The 17,969-nt window shown below is 38.0% G+C and overlaps 2 protein-coding genes across 2 annotated transcripts in view; one reads left to right on the top strand and one right to left on the bottom strand.

The window, feature by feature from the left end:
• The window catches only part of TFB1M (transcription factor B1, mitochondrial), a 56,381-nt gene that overhangs the window by 13,617 nt on the left and 24,795 nt on the right, over window positions 1-17,969 (bottom strand). Inside the window, exon 5 of the mRNA XM_036871927.1 lies at window positions 17,293-17,412. Within this exon, the coding sequence (XP_036727822.1) occupies window positions 17,293-17,412 (120 nt within the window). The remainder of the gene's footprint in view (window positions 1-17,292; window positions 17,413-17,969) is intronic.
• Window positions 2,901-3,860, top strand: CLDN20 (claudin 20). Its single transcript, XM_036871928.1, has one exon. The coding sequence runs from the start codon at window positions 2,922-2,924 to the stop codon at window positions 3,579-3,581; it is 660 nt and encodes a 219-aa protein (XP_036727823.1). The 5' UTR covers window positions 2,901-2,921; the 3' UTR covers window positions 3,582-3,860.

The raw sequence follows: 17,969 nt of genomic DNA, 5'->3' as shown, positions 1-17,969 counted from the left end.
ACCGCTGAAACAAAGTATGCCTTTATTCTCTACGAGACAGAAATCTGAGAGAACAGGCCACAAACTGTACCATGCTTGTGGCTGGAGGAGAAAAAAAAAAAAAAAAGATTTCACAGCAATATAGCTAAGATGCCAGTGTATTTTTATAAAGGGGAAAGAGTGACCTTCATTTTGGAGAACAAATCCTTTCTGCATAAGTTCTCCATGCAGAAGAAAGCACTTGAAGTCCAACACTCAGTAGTAAGTGAGCACTACGCTAAGTGAATGCAATGTCACGTTGTTTACGCGGATTTTGGCCATCTGTAATCTATCACTGCCAGCACTTGTTAATTAAGATGAACAAGCTGTCTCCAAGTCTGAATTACACTGGAATTTATAAAATGTATTGGTTAATGGGAAGAAAAGAGTTATAATTGGGAAGCTGAGCTGAGCAGAGACTGATCAGCACATAAAGGTTACTCAACCAAAGTAAAAAGAAAGAAAGAAAGGAGATGGTCGTAGGGAATGCTAACAGCAGCCTCGCTCTTGAAGAACCCCTTAAGCCGAAAATGGTCCGGGAAGGCAGTAATTGAGCGAGCTGGCTGGAGTCTGAAAATGTTAAAACCCAAACCTGAAAACAGCTATTATGAAACTATAAACATGTGCTTCATGTTTTTTTTCTAGAAACTTTAACTTTTGTTCTATTTTGGTCTCAGATATGAAAAGAAATTTGGAAAACAGAAAAAGAAGGAACTGTAGGATGGCAGGCAAAGCCAAGGCACTCTGATGCTTCTTATAGTGAAACTAACTCTAAGAATTCAAAATCTCAGGGAAATCTCCTGAAACTATAGAATTTACATTTTAAGATTATGAACAAAAATAGAACAATGGAATTCAGATAGCCCAGGATTTAACCTCTTAGGGAACCAATGTTATAACTACATTAAACTATACGACTGTATTAAAAGTAACACAGGCATGGATTCACATTACTGCAGATATTTCACAAAAGCCAGGCATCAACCTCCCTGGTGAGTCTCTGAAGCTACGCCATTTGCTCACACTTGCTCTATTAATTCCCTCTGGAGTCTTTTTTTCTGTGTGAGAAAGGGAGTGAGTGAGGGGATGGTTAACGGTGCTTTGTCTCTAGATGTAGTATTCTCCCTGCTTCCCACAGGAAGTACACAGGAGGATTTCACCCAGAATTACTGTGGTAAAGGGGGACAAGGGTGCAGGGTGCAGTGAGGTGGGAAGAGGCGGGGAAGTGGGCACTGCCGATCTTGCTGCTGGGGTCTGTGTGGCGTGGGGTGATCTACTACCTAAGTGTCCTAATCTGAAACAACGCTGATGGCCAAGATTACATCTATGGTTTCTTTCAGCTCTAAGTTCCTAAGAATACAAATGAAATCGGCCTAAGGAAGGAAGAGAAAAACAAAATCCAGATGTCATTAAATATCAATTGTCACGTGACATAATATAAATTTTAGAAATACTAATAACAACATCAATTGTAATTTACTGAGTACTTTCTATGGGTTAGACATTGTTCTACACCCTTTAAAATTCTTTCATGTATTTAACTCCATGATATAGAGACTATAATCCTCCCTGCTTTCCAGAAGAGAGTACTGAGGCACAGAGAGGCTCTGGAAAGCCAAGATGTGACCCAAGTGCTTTAGATTCAGAGCTCATACTGCCTTTTGTGACAAATATATGAATCATGATAGAGCCATTCTAATACATCACTCAAATGTTAATTCAGAAACACAAAAAGGTCAATATTGCTGTATTTCAGAAACCATTATATTTTCCTCAAAGAAAGCAGTAAGTACTGCCTGATTAAAACACAGCACGTCACAAAGGAAGTGCTATCTTTTCCCTCTTATTAAACGGAAGGAAGGAAGGAAGGAAGGAAGGAAGGAAGGAAGGAAGGGAGGGAGGGAGGGAGGGAGGGAGGAAGGGAGGGAGGGAAGGAAGGGAGGAAGGAAAAAAGTATAAATTATTTTTGAATCTCTCTCATACAAATGATGATGTGGTTACTTCTGGTATGTATTTGCAAGATTCATTGTCACTACTTCTGAATCGTTTTGAATAACCGGTTTTGCAGCAGACTACTTCATTTGGGTCAGGGAACGATTCTGGTACCAACAGAAAGGATCTCACATTCTCCTAAGCAAAAGACAGTGGCTTAATTGTTTCAGTTTTGAGTAACCTGTACCTGAAGGGAAACAACTGCTCACCTAAGTAAGGATTTTGCAAGCTGGAAATTAGAGATAATCATGCCAGTGACTTTGATTTCTTTTACTACTTTCTTCTCCTTCTTAAACAATTCACCTGGGCCATGTGAATAACACACGGAGAGTGATACATTTTAAAAAATAAAATCATTTTTTGAATGCTTCAAACTTTTCTAATATATATTTATAAATCATTTTTAACAGGTGGGTTTAAACTATTCTTCCTTATTACCTATAGAGTATTTTAACTAGAAATAAGTTTTTAAAACCTGTAATACTATTAAAATTCTGTATCAGATATCCTACAGCTGGCGTTCCATGTCTAAATCTCCTAACAAGGCACATAGACAACTTCAGCAGAGTTTAAATTTTACATAAAAGAACAAAGTGGACAGCCCGCTCCTTTATGCCATGTACCAAGCAGCACCCAAGCAAAGTCACTCAGGACAAGGGCGGCCTCTGGGGGCCTGGTGTGCGCTTTGCTCCTGGGAAGCAGTGCCCTCATCCACTGCTGGGACCTGTTCAGATGGGTTCTCAGCTCCCACTGTACACAGAAGTCTTTTTGTTTTTTTTTTTTCTTTCAACCCTGATTTTGTCTTCTTTCCCCAGCCTTTTGTTACTTGGTTCTCCACTACACAGAAATAGCTACAATTCTGACCGAGAGCCATCAGGATTTTCTAGGAGGACAAAGGTAACGGTGACGTCATGACCTCGGCGGGTCTCCAGCTCCTTGCTTTTGCCCTGGCCTTATCTGGGGTCTCTGGAGTGCTCATGGCCACCCTGCTGCCCAACTGGAAGGTGCACGTGGACGCGGGCTCCAGCATCATCACAGCCATCGTGCAGTTGCAAGGGCTGTGGATGGACTGCACGTGGTACAGCACCGGGATGTTCAGCTGCACCTTGAAGTACTCCGTCCTGGCCCTCCCCACCCACGTGCAGGCCGCCCGGGCCGCCATGGTCCTGGCCTGTGTCCTGTCTGCTGTGGGGATCTGCACTTCCACAATCGGGATGAAATGCACTCGCTTAGGAGGGGACAGGGAAACCAAGGGTTACGCCCGCTTTGCTGGGGGAGTCTGTTTCCTGTCTGCGGGGGTCTCTGGTTTAATACCGACGGTGTGGTACACGAAGGAGATCATAGCAAACTTTGTGGATGTGACGGTTCCAGAAAGCAACAAACATGAACCCGGAGGAGCTGTCTACATTGGATTCATTTCGGCCATGCTGCTGTTTATCTCTGGCATGATTTTCTGCACATCCTGTATAAAAGAGAATTCGGAAGCTTGGCTCCACCCATCCAAGCAGCAGCACGTCTCCATCACACAGCCAGAGGACCATTCAGCATACAGCCTGAAGGATTATGTGTGAATAACCGTGTGATGCACATGACTTAGGTGCCTGCTGTGATTTTTGTCTTTATTTTAGATTAAATACAAGAATTGTGCTTACCTTTCTCTACAAAGAATGTAAAATACTTAAAAATGAAGTTGTTCAAAATGCCAACAAACTTCGTGTACAATTATATCTGTTTTAGATGATTTTTCCATTATTGTCATGTTTTATCTAAAGGTTTATAATGGAAAGAGGTTCTGATTATATTAATATGGCAATTAATTGATGGCTTTTTTTTTTTCCTTTTTAAGATAAATTGTTGATACATCTTCCTAACTGGTACTTCACTGGATTTTATAAAAGAACTCCATTGCCAAGTATAAAAAGCACCTTGTCCTGGTGTTAACCCAGGACACCATCTGCTTTGGCTCCCTCTCCTCGGCAACCCCACGGTAACCTGCTTGTGTTTTCAAGCCCCTCTGTGCCCGCGCCTTATGACGCACAGAAGAGCTGTCCGCCTCTTTCACAGGATGCCCAAACCAGCCACCCCAAGTCCCCACCTACTGTGATCTCCCGGCTCCGTTGACATTTTAGGAAAAATATCTCCATATAATATGGCATTCAAAGATTAGGCAGAAACAAAGAAAAGAAATTGGTAAATGCTACAAATCGGTAAATGCTACTGCAGCAAAGCAAAACCAAACCAAACCAAACCCAAACTGAAACCTCCAGGACTTTTAAAGCATCAAATACAAGCTGAGTGAAAACAAGAAGAGCTTGTTTTAAAATTTTAAAATGCTTAAGAACTGCCCTATTCTGGCTGCTAATAAGAGGATTCTCCAGATTAAGTCATTTACCTCTATCATTTTTGATTTACCCCTATCATTTAATATCACACTGATTAGTATCTAGATGATAAAGGTTACTTTCAAGTTGTCATTTTTTTTTTCCTTTTAGGTTTGACTCATGTTAACAAAATGTTTTATAAATGAGTTGCTTCAATTGGTTAATGGATGTGAAAAGAATTCTTAAAGAATAAAGGATGCTTTAAAAGATGTTAAATTATGATATGTAATTCAAACACTTTATAAGAAAATAAAAATTGAATTTTCTAATGTGCAAAGGTAACACTGCACACACTGTTGTTTCTAAACATTTATTAGTTCATTTATGCTTAGGTATTGTTCATAATACAGTGGTAAAGGGGAAAAAGGCTACTTCATTGTACATTAATAACTCATGAAGTGGGAAGTTATCTTTTATGTGAGTAAATAATTTTGAATTGTGCATACAGACATACAGACTAAAATATTTTATACCTATTTTATTTGGTAGATCATTCTCTTCTGTATCATCATCATTACATATTAACAGAATAGCTAAAATAAAGGTACGATTTCACATGGGAATTAGGAAGGCATTGAAAGTATATACTCCTGGCGCAGTGGTTAAGAATCCATCTGCCAATGCAGGGGACACAGGTTTGAGCCCTGGTCCAGGAAGATCCCACATGCCACGGAGCAACTAAGCCCGTGCACCACAACTACTGAGCCTGCGCTCTAGAGCCCGCAAGCCACAACTACTGAGCCCGTGTGCTACAACTACTGAGCCCATGCGCCACAACTACTGAAGCCCTAGAGCCCGTGCTCTGCAACAAGAAGCCACCGCAATGAGAAGCCCGCACACTGCAATGAAGAGCAGACCCTGCTTGCCTCAACTAGAGAAAGCCCGCGTGCAGCAACGAAGACCCAACGCAGCCAAAAATTTTTTAAAAATTAAAAAAAAAATTAGAAAGTATATATTCCTTTTGAGCGGTCAAAATACTTTCTAAACAAATGCCATCTATATTTTTAGCTATATGACTTGAGAATATACTAACTTTATTGACATTTGAGGATTTCCATCATAGCCTATAATTTTGTAGAACCCTGCTGCATATCTCTCTGTTACCTCCAATAATTTTGTTCATTTCATTGTGCTTTATACATATAAAAAAAGTGTCATCTGCAAAAATGCAATTTTGTTTCTTCCTTCCTTGGATTTATAATACTTATTGCTTATTTTATTCTTGAATACATATGAAAGCATAACTAATGTTAAATTAGATTGTAACAGTAAATACGCTTATTTCTATTCAACACTTATTTTATCTGATTTTTAAGGAGGACAACTCAGGTATTTTTTCCAATTATAAAACTGGTTTTTAGTTTACATATTTATTTTTCTTTTACACTCATCCACTTTCAAAAAGCATTTGAGTCAGCTTACAATAAAACTGCTGGCCCAATAAATAGAAAAACCAAAAGATAAAGAAGAAAGGTTAAAATTACAAAGAAAAGGAAGAGAGAAAGAATGCTATTAAATAATCCTGGTTGAAGGTTGCTAAAGCAATTAAACATGAAATGTAGTATAGAACTTCCCACACAACCAAGTCGGAGAAGGCCACATAAGGAATCTGATAGCTTTGTCTCCTGGAGGAAACCAACAGAGGCCACTGTTGGTGACATAGTGCCCCACCCCCCCATTCCCCAGCTGTTCTGAGCGCTGGGTGCTAATGGCTCACAGATGTGGAGCCGCCTCTACTGCAAGGTGAGGGCACCAACTGTCCCTAAGAGGTGGCCAGGAGCCAGACCGACTGACAATGGTACAACAGCCACCCCTTGCCTCAAGGGAGTACAAAACCTGTGGGGCAATTTGTGCTCCAGAGCTCCCCTTCAGACCTTATGCTGGGACCCCTGGGGGACCAGGCTGAAGCTAAGTCTCCAAGTGAAACAATTTCCTCGCTTAGCATTTTTCCCCCCTGCCTCTGGCCTGCTTCCCCTCACTCCTTCTCTTCAGAGTCTCCTCAATACATCACTTACCCAAAAATCCTTACCCCAATCTCTGCTTCTAAGAAGCCAGACCAAATACAAAGAATATTAGTTAAGCAGGAAAAATATTAGTCTTCTGACCTTACGTCAAAGGATTTTCAAATACAGGGTGAACAGACAGCAGAAGTAACAGCCTCAATATCAGATTCAAAAGACACAAAAAGCATGAAAAATGGCTGTTCTTATGTGGACCCATCCATTTAGTAAGCTTATTTCACCAGAGGTCGAGGCCTCATAGCTGGGGCAAGCGTAGCTGAAAGCTTCTAAAATGCTGTTCTCAAAGGTCATGCGTGGATTGCCCCAAAGTGCTGACCTTTTCTTATGTCACAGGTGTGTAGCATCATTAATTCATCGAAGATTGTATTGACACAACTTATCTTTAAATAGTACCATGTTTGGGAGTTACTTTGCTCATGTGCCATACTTCTAAATAGACAAAACTATATATAAATTATATGTATGTCTTAAAAGTTATAATCCACATTATTATATCAGGATAACAACTTAGTCCATAAATATTTGTTTATAATCATAACAGTAAGATATACCTTTCACTGACTGCCTCCCTGTGTGAGATACTCCTGTTAGGCACTGTATATTGACTATTTCTATTCCTCACCAACAATCCTTCAAGGGTGGCATTATTGCCCCAACTTGATGTATTAAAACTCAGCTTATTAACATGACCAAGTTCTCATAACTAGGAGCACTGGAATTCCAGGAGGTCCAGCTGACTTCAAAGTACTTCTAGTTCTTCCACTACTGTGTACTGCCTCTGTTGTTATCAATCAGAAGAGCCTGATGCAATTCTCAGATTGTATCTAAGTGACTTTTCTACTAGATTGGGGTACAGGACAGTGGTGTGGGAAGGATGTTAAATCACCAGACCCATGACCACAATTTATAAAAGAAAAAAGATGACATAGAATTTGAGGGACTAGCTAATGGCTCAGGATTTCTCACCACTTGAGTACGGTTGTCCCTCAGCATCCGTGGGGGACTGGTTCCAGGAACCCCCAGATAACAAAATCAGAGGACACTCAGTCCCTTATATAATGTGGCATAGCATTTGCACAGAACCTACACACATCCTCCCGTATACTTTTCAATCATCTCTAGATTACTTACAATACCTAATACAATGTAAATGGTATGTAAATAAATAGTTGTCCTATATTTGGCAAATTCAAGTTTTGCTTTTTGGAACATCTTGGAATTTATTTTTCTTGACTATTTTTAATCTGGGTGTTGGGCTGAATCCACCAATGTGGAACCCGTGGATACGGAGGGCCGACTGTAATGTGCAACTAGTTGAAATAAAAATTACTGTGGAACCCCAGAAATATATGAGTTCTCAGGGGTCTCAGATGCCAGCTTGAGAAACTTCAGAAACAAGTCTTACGTTCTCATGGAAGCATTTTCAACTGTGAATTTGCACTGCAAAAGAGACATTTTGTTTTCTAATTGGTAAAATAATTTATGATCTCAACAGTGAAATTAAAATACAAAATTTTAAAAATTCTAACTTAAAAATCCATATACTACAAACTCTAGTAGTTTAAGAAACATTAGAGTAGACCAGTTAGTCTAATTTTAAGAACCGAAGAGGCTGTGTTTTCTGTAAATAGAAAAGAATTTGGGGTTCAAACTTTGGGGACTGGGCTAGAGAAGTTAATGAGAGGGAAGAATTTGGCAAGAATTGAGCTCAACTACTTAGAGCAGGGTGTAGTTGTAATAGCTCCACAGCAGTGAGAGTTCTGCCATTAAAGCTTGATTAAGTTAGTTAAAGACTGATAATTAGAAGGGTTAACCGATTCTCACAGGAAAAATCTTAAGATGGTTATAACTAAGCCCTTCTTGTTATATCACACAGGAAATTCTCCATATCTATTCTTAGAGTTTTCGTTGAGAATAAGCATTGAATTTTAGTAAATTTTTTCTGAGCATATTTTACCTGTGTTATGACTTTCTCTTCTTGCGTTTAAAAGAGTTTAGCCAGAGGGACACGCTTGTACTGTTATTTTTATCATCTCTGTACGAACTCTTCCCCTTTCTTACTTAAGAAAATGAATTTTTAAAAATTTGCTCAATGTAACTATCAGTCAAATATTTTCTGGCTTTCCTCAGAGCATTCCTGATTTGCCCTAATATGGTAAAACTACTTCAGAGCAGCAGCATATTCTTTTACAACTAAAATTTAATCATTTGATTTATTGTTTTCCTTTATCATAATACATTCTTTCTCCTCTTTGAAAACTGCTTTCCTAGATTAAAAATAAATCCTCTGCATGTAGTATTTACAATATGATGAAAAGCACATACAGAAAATTGCTATGAGTGTGTTTAATTTGCCAAAAAGCAAACATCCTCAACAAAAAGAGAATCAAAGACATAGCTAGCTTTTTAACAAATAATAGTTTCATAAGACCTTAATCCTGGAGGAAAAGTACTTTAACTATATGTGGATCTTATCCTTAAATCAAAGATAAAGTTGACAACAACCTCTAAACACCATCAATTACTCTCAACTAGGTAACTAAAACAAAGAGTTAGAAACTTTCCACTAAAAATATTCTAATATCTACCCTGAGAAACCCTTGGTAAAATTCAGATGTCTAAAGATTCTGGGTTACAGCAATCACCATAACTTTAAAAGCCTAAAAGTCAAGACAGTGGTTTCTGATATAACTGGCTCCTATACTGTTGAAAACGTTATATACACGTATACATGCACTACGAGAAGAGAGAAGGCTACACGGTGACTTGGTTTTCTTCATTACAATGGCCACCTACTCGAGGATAGAAAGTCCCTGAGAGCACCACTGTGTGAAATCTGATCATGATCTGTGTCTCCAGTCATTAAGTTCTGTCTAGGATCTAACAGGATCTATTATTTTGGAAGAAGTCATTTATAATATCTGAAAGCTTGAGATGCTGAAGGGAGGTAATACTGACCTTGATTTAGAAAAAGCTGAAAATTAAGTCTGTTATAAAAGTGGAGGATGGACTGAATTCCTAAAGTCACCCGAAGCGTGGCTAACTGTGGTCGACAACATGGCAGAGGACGTGGAAGGTGGCAGCAAAGGCATGGAGATTGCCTCAGATCACGGTTCAATTTGTACAAACAGGTCAAACACTATTGGTCAGGGGCTCCATCTAAATCTATAACTTACGTCTATAACCTAAGTCTAAAAACCACATAATTTTTTCACGGTATCTACTTATATTAGCAAATGTCAAATAATGTAGGGAACTTTGCAAGACTTTAGAGTTGAGAGTTTCAGCAAGAAGAAATCTGTTCCTCACTAGGCTGTGCACTCCTGAAGGCAGATGTCGGACTGGGCTCCCACTCCGGTCACCACCCCCTCTCTGCCTAGCTAGGGCTTTTCATGCGGCTGGGGCTCAGTATATCTTCAATGAAGAACATAAGTAAGTTTTATAGCACGCGTCCTGTAGTAACTCATCCAGCAGTGCTTCTGCTAAACTAGACACTGGCTTACTGATTTGTACTTTTGTCAGAGAAGCTTGGTTTCTGTAATTAGCACTTACTCTTCTGTGATTAGCATATAATAGTCAGAGTCTAGTTTAATATCCCAACTATTTTTCCACAGATGACTGATCACAAGTAATACTGTCAAAACAAGGTCTCTCAAAAAGTGGGGGAAAAAATCATGATAAATATAAAATGTTCGGATCTTTAAGTGACCATCAACATCCTGGCAGCACGAGTTGTCTCTTTTTCTCTCCCTTTTATAAACAATTCATCATTCATAACCGAACAGAAAAGGTGCCTCTGCACATTACACTGGACCAACCAGGAGATTTCCACCCACTTGTGCTTCAGGAAGTAGACAGACAGGACCGGGAAGGGGGGCTGTGGACCCCAGGAAGGCAGTGAGCCTGCCCCACACTCAGCACCTTGATGGGGGTGGGCGGGGGAAGTGAAACTGGCGACTGAAAACCGCAGCAGACGCTCAGGGAGACAGAGAGCTTGCGGAGGTCCAGCCAGACACAGGGAGAGCCAGCACGCCACCGGAGCAGGATAAAGACAAGCTTGGAGGTGAGAAGGAGGAACTCAGGAGTGAGTCCCCCTCCCTCCTAGAGCAACACAGCAACGTGCTGGGCTTTCACCAGGACAGTGGTGACTTCCCTCACAGAGGAGGGGAAAGAGAAAGGGGTGAGTAACGACCTCCCGGCTGCACAGATTGCAACTAGATGGACCTGCTTCTCTCCGGCAGCATCTGGATTCTAAGGAGGGACCTCCATGACTGGGACGAGGGAGAGAAAGGGAAAGAGGCAGACAGGAATAACAGAGTGCATGGAAGGTGCTGCCCTCTGCTGTCTGCATTGGGATTTCAGCAAGGGGTAGGACCCCCACTCGAGGACCTGGGCTATGAGCACTCAAGAGCCTCAGGTGCTAAGCCCAAACCTTCCACCGCTCTGCAACCGACTTTTTTCTACCGAACTTTTTTTTACATCCCCTTCAGAGTGCGACCCAAAGCCAGATAGGTCAAGAGAAACCAAAAACTTGAGCTATAGCGCCACCTCCTGGAAAACAAAAAAGGGTTTCTAATTTGCCAGTCTTTTTTAATGAAAGTAAAACTAAGTGTGCTACTTCAAATGAGATGGCAGAGGCACAATTCATCAAACACAATGAAAAACTGGTAATACGGTATTCACAAAAAGAAAATGATAATTCTCCAGTAACTAAACTCAAAGGCACAGGATATTGTAATCTAACTTACAAAGAATTCAAAATAGCTGTTATGATGAAATTCAATGAGCTACAAGTAAACTCAGAAAGGCAATTCGATGAACTCAGGAATAAAATGAGTAAACAGAAGGAGTTCTTTACCAGAGAGATTGAAATTTTAAAAAAGAACCAAATTCTGGAGCTGAAGGATTCAATGAATGATATGAAAAATACATTAGAGAGCTTAAGAAATAGGGCAGATCAGACTGAAGAAAGAATTAGCAACTTGGAAGACAGGAATTTAGAAATGACTCAGGAGTGAGAACTAAGATTTTTAAAAAGTGAAGAAAGCCTAGGAGAGCTATCAGATATGATGAGAAAAACAAATATAAGAATAATCGGTCTTCCTAAAGGAGAAGAGAGCAGAGAATGTATTTAGAGAAATAATTGCTGAGAACTTCTCAAACCTGGGGAAAGAATTAAGCATACATGTCTAAGAAGCTATCACCTCAATGCAAAAAGACCTTACCCAAGATACATTATAATGAAACTGTCAAAAATCAATGATAGAGAAAGAATTTTAAAGGTGGTCAGGGGAGAAAAAAAAAGAAAGTAACCTACAAAGGAACCACCACTAGGCTATCAGATTTCTCAGCAGAAACACTACAGGCCAGGAGAGAATGGAATGACATACTCAAAGTGCTGAAAGATAAAAACTGCCAGCCAAGAATACTTTATCCAGCAAAGTTATCCTTCAAGTATAATGAACAAATAAAGGCTTTCCCAGACAAACAAAAACTGAGGGAGTTCACCACTAGACCTGCCTTGCAAGAAATGCTGAAAGGAATTCTTCAAGCTAAAATAAAAGGACACTAATAATGACATAAAAGCAACTGAAAGTACACAATACTCTTGCAAAGGTGAAAACAGTCAGAATTAGAAACTTTATATTAGAATGGTGTGTTAACCACAATTATAGCATAAAGGCTTAAGGAAAAGAATATAAAGGATAAATATAGCTATTACAATTTCTCAGTGAATTCACAGCATAAGAAGTGAGATATCAAAGATAGAAAAGAGGAAGAGTGAAAGGGTGGAAACTTTATAGACAAAGATAAGGTGCTATCAGCATAAAAAGAAGTGTTTTGTTTCTGAGATGTTTTACGTAAGCCACATGGCAATAACAAAACCAAACTCTAGAGTAGAGTCATGAAAGATAAAAAAGGGAAGACTGAGCAAATGACCATGGAAACCCACCACATTAGAAAGGTAGACAGAACAGAGAGGCAAAAGGAACAATGGTGATACAAAACAACCAGAAGGCAATGGTAAGATGGCAGCAGTAAATCCTTGTATGTCAATAATCACTCTAAATATAAATGGACTGATTCACCAATCAAAAGGTACACAATGCCTGCATGATTAAAAAAAACAAAACCCAACTGTATGCTGCCTACAGGAAGCTCATTTCGGCTCTAAAGACACACATACGCTCAAAGTGAAGGAATGGAAGTGGAAACCAAAAGAAAGTGGGTAGAGCCACACTTGTATCAGACAAAATAGACTTCAAGCCAAAAAATGACAACAAGAGACAAACAAGGTTGTTATGTAATGACAAAAGGGTCAATACATCTTGAAGATATTGATATAATAATTGTAAATATATATACACTCAACATTGGAGCACTGAAATATATTAAGCAAATACAGTAAGTCCCCTACATACAAACCTTCAAGTTGCGAACTTTCAAAGATGCGAACGTGCCCCTGTATGCCAGCTGTTGTGTTGTACTACTGTACTTTTCAAGGCACTGTACTGTAAGATTAAAAGTATTTTTTAAAATTTTTTGTGGGTTTTTTTTAATGTATTATTTGTGTGAAAAGTATTATAAACCTATTACAGTACAGTACTATAGAGCTGATTGTGTTAGTTGGGTACCTAGGCTTTGTTGGACTTAGGAAAAATTGGACTTACGAACACACTCTCAGAATGGAACTCATTCGTATGTAGGGGACTTACTGTACTAACATATCCAAAGGGAGAAATAGACAACAATGCAATAATATGCCACTGTCAGCAATGGACAGATCATCCAGACAGAAAATCAACAAGGAAATGTTGGAAACCATACTGTAGAACAAATGGACTTAAACATATGAAGAACATTCCACACAACAGTAGCAAAATACACATTCTTCTGGCGTGCACATGGAACATTTTCAAGTATAGATCATATGATAGGGCATGAAACAAATCTCAGAAAATTAAAGAAGATGAAAATCACCCCAACTATCTTTTCTGACCACAATGGTATAAAACTAGAAATCAGCAAGCAGAAAGCTGGAAAATCTAAAAATATGTGGAAACTAAACACACTTCTGAACAACCAATGGGTCAAAGAAGAAATCAAAAGAGAAATAAAAAATTATCTCAAATAACAAATGAAAATACAACATATTAAAACCTATGGAATGCAGCAAAAGCAGTTCTGAGAAGTTTACAGCAATAAATGCATATATTAAGAAATTAGAAAGATCTCAAATAACCTAACTTTATACCTCGAGGAATTAGAAAAAGAACAAAGTTAGCAGAAGAAAGGAAATAATAAAGATCAGAGTGGAAATAAATGAAATGAAGCCCAGAAAAACAATAGAAAGAATCAACAAAACCAAAAGCTGGTTCTTTGGAAAAGATTAAAAATTGACACAACCTTTAGCCAGACTAAGATAAAAAGAGAAGACTCAAATAAATAAAATTAGAAACGAAAAAGGAGACATTACAACTGAGACTACAGAAATACATAGAACCATACAAGACTATTATGAAAAACTACATGCCAACAAATTAGACAACCTAGAGGAAATGGATAAGTTCTTAGAAACACACAATCTATCAAGACTGAATCAGGAAGAAACAGAAAATCTGAACAGACCAATAGTGAGCAAAGAGGTTGAATCAGTAATCAAAACCCTCCCAAAACAGAAAACCCCAGGACCAGATGGCTTCACTTGAAAATTCTACCATTCAAAGAAGAATTAACACCAATCCTTCTCAAACTCTTCCAAAAACAGAGGAGGAGGGAATACTTCCAAACTCATTCTATGAGGCCAGCATTACTTTGAAACCAAAGCCAGATAAGGCTACCACAAGGAAACTATAGACCAATATCCCTAATGAATACTGATGCAAAAATTCTCAACAAAATATTAGTAAGCCAAATTCAAGAACACATAAAAAGGATCACGCACCATGACCAAGTAGGATTTATCCCTGAGATGTAAGGATGGTTCAACATACACAAATCAATAAATGTAATACATCACACTAATAAAATGAAAGATAAAAATCACATGATCACCTTACTAGATGCAGAAAAAGCATTTGACAATTACAACATCCTTTCCTGATGAAAACATTCAGTAGATTGGGTATAGAAGGAACATAGTTCCACATAATAAAGACCACAAACAACAAATAACATTTGTTGTCAATATATATACACTCAACATTAGCACAGCTAACATTATACTCAGTGGAGAAAACCTGAAAGCTTTTCCTCTAAGATTAGGAACAAGACAAGGATGCCCACTATCACCACTCTTATTTATTTAACAGAGTATTGGAAGTCCTAGCTAGAGTGATTAGACAAGACAAAGAAAAGGTATCCAAATCGGGAAAGAGGGAGTAAAACTGTCACTATTTGCAGATGATATGATTTTGTACATAGAAAATCCCAAAGACTCAACCAAAAAACTCTTGGAAGTAATCACAATTTCAGTAAAGTTGCAAGACACAAAAAATCAACATACAGAAATCAACTGCATTTCTATATACTAAGGATGAAACATCTGAAAAGAAATAAAACTATCCATTCACAATAGCATCAAAAACAATAAAATACTTAGGAATAAATTTAACCAAGGAAGTGAAAGATCTGTACAGTGAAAACTACAAGACTTTGCTGAAAGATATCAAAGAAAACACAAATGGAAAGACATCTTATATTCATGGATTTGAAGAATTAATATTATTACAATGTCCATCCTACCCAAAGCCATCTATAGATTCAATGCAATCCCCATGAAAATACCAATGGCATTCTTTACAGAAATAGAAAAAAGAATTCTAAAATTTGTATGGAACCACAGATGTCCCTGAATAGCCAAAGCAATACTGAGGAAAAAAACAAAGCTGGAGGTATCACACTTTCTGAGATATCATACTTCCCGATTACAAACTATACGACAAAGCTACAGTAAAAACAAAACAGAACAAAACAAAAACCAGTATGTTATTGGCACAAAAACAGACACATAGACCAATGAACAGGACAGAGAGCCCAGAATTAAACCCTTGCTTATATGATCTGCTAATATTTGACAATGGAGCCAAGAGCACCCAATGGGGAAAGGATAGTTTCTTCAATGAATGGTGTTGGGAAAACCGGATAAACACATGCAGTGAAATTGGACTCCTTTCTAGGATCAAACACTTAAACACATGACCTGACACTACACAACTCCCAGAAAAAAAAAGTAGGAAATAAACTCCTCCACTTGGTCCTGGCAATTATTTTTTTTGGATATAACAACAAAAGCACAAAGAACAAAAGCAAAAGTCAACAAAAGGGACCACAAACTTAAGAGCTTCTGCATAGAAAAAGTAACAATTCACAAAATGAAAAGACAAACTACAGAATGAGAAAAAACTTTTACAAATCATATATTGGATAAGGAGTTAATACCCAAAATATAAAAAGAACTCCTACTACTCAATAACAACAACAAAACCCCAAATAATCTGATTAAAAGATGGGCAGAAAAACTAAATAGACTTTTTTCCAAAGAAGATATAACCCAATGGCCAACAGGTACATGAAAAAATGCTGGACATCACTAATCATCAGGGAAATACTAATGAAAACCACAAGGAGATATCACCTCACACCTGTTAGAATGGCTATCAAGAAGATAAGAGGTAAGTGCTGGTGAGGATGTAGAGAAAAGGGAACCCTTGTGCACTGCTGGTGGGAATGTAAGTTGGTGCAGCCACTACGGAAAATGGTATGGAGTTTCCCCGCAAAATTAAAAACAGATCTACCATATGATCCAGCAATTCAACTTCTGGGTATTTATCTGAAGAAAATGAAAACACTAACTCAAAAAGATACATGTACCTCTGTATTCACTGCAGCATTATTTACAATAGCCAGATATGGAAACTAACCTAAATGTCCATCAATAGATGAATGGATAAAGAAAATGTGGTGTATATTTTATATACATATATTATGGAATATTGTTCAGTCATAAGAAAGGAGGACACCCTGACAACACAACAATCTGTGACAACACAGATGGACCTTGAGCACATTATGCTAAGTGAGATAAGTCAGACAGAAAGACAAGTACTGTATGTTATCACTTGCATGTGGAATTTTAAAAAGCCAGACTTGTGAAATGGTGGTTACCAGGGGAGGGGGGGACAGGAAGCTGTTTAAAGGTACAAACTTACAATGAGTCGTAAATAAACCCTAGAGATATAATGCACAGTACAGTTAATATAAACAATATTGTATTATAATCAAACTTGCTAAGAGACTAGAACTTAATTACTTCAACTACGAAAAAGAAAGGATAATTATGTAATAAGATAGAGGTGCCAATTATTGCTACAATGGCAACTATATTACAATATATAAATGTACCAAGTTAACATGTTGTATACCTTTAATTATACAATGTTAAATATCAAATATATTTCAATAAAAATAAACAGATAATGTTTGATGTAACTTTAGTTAGAAGTCTCCAACAGAAATCACAAAGAAATACTGATTTCTTTTTTTGAGTATTGGGTGACCATATAACTCATCTTAAATACTGGGATACATTTAAGGGTAAAAGGGGATAATAATAATAATGATAATAGCACCACCAGGGCAACATGGATAAACCTAGACATTTGGTCATACTATAGAAGGAGAAGAAAAATTAGAATAAGAACTATTCATACTGTGATGTTTATGGTTCTCATTTAGGAGAGGTAAAGAAAAAGGTATGGTATGGTTTGCATATAAGATCAGATTCTAGAGATAATTTCCTATGACATATCCCCACAGGAGCAAAGATTACAATTAACATCCTAATTCTGGTATACTAAAACAAACAAAAAGAAACTCACCTCTGGTTTGGGGATGAAAGCCTGACCTGGAATTGTAAAGATGTGCTGAACATCGCAGAGGTACTGAGCCATGATGGAAAGGCGACTACGCTGCTTGCTTCCTGTACTGGCTGTAAGTCTCTGCACAAGGACACAAAGGAATTTTAGCAAGTAATTCATTCATTATCTACGAACACTAGGTAGATTTTTTGAGATAAATTTTAAAAGCATAGGCTATCTGACATGATACAAAGCCAACATGGAAAATATTTTCCTCCAGTACTAACTGAGGTACATCTAAGAAGCGTGAATTACATCATATACAGTGCACTCAAAAAAATCATATAAGAAAACTTCCCTACCACACCATTCTGTCTTCCAGGTCACTTATCCGTTCTTCTGCCTCAGTTATTCTGCTATTGATTCCTTCTAGTGTAGTTTTCATTTCAGTTATTGTATTGGTCATCTGTGTTTGTTTGTTCTTTAATTCTTCTAGGTCTTTGTTAATCATTTCTTGCATCTTCTCAATCTTTGCCTCCATTCTTATTCCGAGGTCCTGGATCATCTTCACTATCATTACTCTGAATTCTTTTTCTGGAAGGTTGCCTATCTCCACTTCATTTAGTTGTTTTTCTGGGGTTTTTTCTTGTTCCTTCATCTGGTATATAGCCCTCTGCCTTTTCATCTTGTCTATCTTT

Source organism: Balaenoptera musculus, chromosome 12 (assembly GCF_009873245.2).
Source record: "Balaenoptera musculus isolate JJ_BM4_2016_0621 chromosome 12, mBalMus1.pri.v3, whole genome shotgun sequence".
Taxonomy (NCBI): domain Eukaryota; kingdom Metazoa; phylum Chordata; class Mammalia; order Artiodactyla; family Balaenopteridae; genus Balaenoptera; species Balaenoptera musculus.
Note: the sequence above shows the minus strand (reverse complement) of the source record. Positions and strands in the feature narration are given on the sequence as shown.